The 1,696-nt window shown below is 55.4% G+C and overlaps 1 protein-coding gene across 1 annotated transcript in view; it reads right to left on the reverse strand.

Moving 5' to 3' along the window:
• Positions 1 to 544: 544 nt before the first annotated feature.
• The window catches only part of GMDS (GDP-mannose 4,6-dehydratase), a 353,504-nt gene continuing 352,352 nt past the window's right edge, over positions 545 to 1,696 (reverse strand). Inside the window, exon 14 of the mRNA XM_010853014.1 lies at positions 545 to 1,627. Coding sequence (XP_010851316.1) covers positions 1,568 to 1,627 — 60 coding nt within the window. The 3' untranslated portion in view covers positions 545 to 1,567. The remainder of the gene's footprint in view (positions 1,628 to 1,696) is intronic.

Genomic DNA, 1,696 nt, shown 5'->3' on the forward strand with positions numbered 1-1,696 from the left:
GAGCCCTGGGAGCCAGTGTGAGGCGGGCTGGAGGGTTCAGGGGGTCAGAGGAAGAGGAGGAGGGGGTCTGCCTACCACATCGAGGCCAAGGGCAATGTGTGTGAAGGTGTGTGTTTGTGAGATGTTTAAGACTGTGTTTGTGACAGCGGGTTTGCATTGTGTGTGTGTGTGTGTGAGCTGGCGTGTCTGTTGGTGTGTGTTTGTATTTGTGTTTGCCTGTGTGAGAGTGTGTGCGCGTGTGTGCCCACCAGCCTGCCTAGTCCTGGAGGCCCAGCTTTCCGGGGACCATCTGTTTCCAATTAGCAGAGTCCCGATTGGGAGAAGGCCTGTCCTGGGGCAGCTCCCGAGCCCAAGGCCCGGGTGGGCCGGATCAGGCCCTGGTTCTGCTCCATGGGAGCCAGGCTCTCACAACTGGAGCAGCCACACAAAGAGCCCTCTCTCCAGCCACCAGCCTGGAGCCCAGGTCCTCCCCAGATCATAAACCTGCTCGTGAAGACATTCAGAAATAGTTCAGCCCCGCTCACAAGCATGTGAAAGGCTGGAATTCCATTTGCTGTAAAGTTTTATTTTCCTTGGAGGGGGAGTGAGGGGGAGAGGAGTCCTGACCTAATTTGTTCTGGGGCAAAATACGGCCTCTCAGGCAAAGGACCCACCCGTACACGAACGCTTGCTTGGTGCGGGTGAATTCCACACGTGTGTGTCCACCTGCCTAACGCTGTACAGACACGCTGTTCACGTCTTAGGAGCACACGTGGTGAAAGCCCGGCCGCTGAACGACGCTCTCAGCAAAACCGGATTTCTGATTAAGCTCGTGTGGTTCACGTGCATACATTAGGCACTAAATATAAACCGGCTGAATGACTAAATAAAAATTAGATTTAAAAAGTGATCTAGTACTGAGAGGAGGTTGGAAATAAGTAGTGTGTGTAAGACTCTAGACCACAAGCAAAGGCCTGGGCTCAGAGGCCTCTGGGTCACCCAGGGGTCTGGCATGGAATGTTCCAGCAATATTTACCTTCCTTCAAGTTTCTTCTTCTAACTCTCCCTGTTTCTCAAGCCTTCTTTTGAGATGGTGGGAGCCCTGTGGGTTCTAATTATAGCTGCAGACCAGAGCTGCTGTGAATGCCGCCTTTCTGCAGGACCTGGGTTTCCAGACCGGCTGCACAGAGCGGCTTATTGTCACCAGGAGGGGACGGCAGTGTCGCCGCTCAGATTCAGGAGGGCGTGCGGCCCGGCAGGCTCAGGCCCGAGACCCTCCAGGGCGTGGATCTGGGTGACTTTTTGTTTGGGGTCCTTACAGGTGCTGCTTTATCACTTGGAGACAGTATCCACAGGCACCGTGTTAATGCTGATTAAGAGAAAGGCTCTTTTTAATAAGAAAAGAGAAAAACCCTTTGAAAGCCCCACGATTTCAGTTGTCTGGGATATAATTTCAAGTGAAGCGAATAAGTGATTTAAAACATCGTGATTCCAAAACCGATCAGAGGAGGAAAGGGAATCGGCCGGGCCCTTCCCGGCTGCCGCAAACCTCGGCCAGCCTGGGTCCCGGCGAGGCCCCGCCCGGCGCTCAGGCGTTGGGGTTGGTCCTCATGAGCTCCACGTCGGCTTCCACCATCTCCCGCACCAGCTCCTGCGGGCAGGGCGTGGGCGCGTGTCACGGGGAGCCCCAGCCCCCGGCCCCTGGGCCCTCCTCACC

The sequence above is a fragment of the Bison bison genome, unplaced genomic scaffold (assembly GCF_000754665.1).
Source record: "Bison bison bison isolate TAMUID 2011002044 unplaced genomic scaffold, Bison_UMD1.0 scf7180017864321, whole genome shotgun sequence".
In the NCBI taxonomy this organism is placed as follows: domain Eukaryota; kingdom Metazoa; phylum Chordata; class Mammalia; order Artiodactyla; family Bovidae; genus Bison; species Bison bison.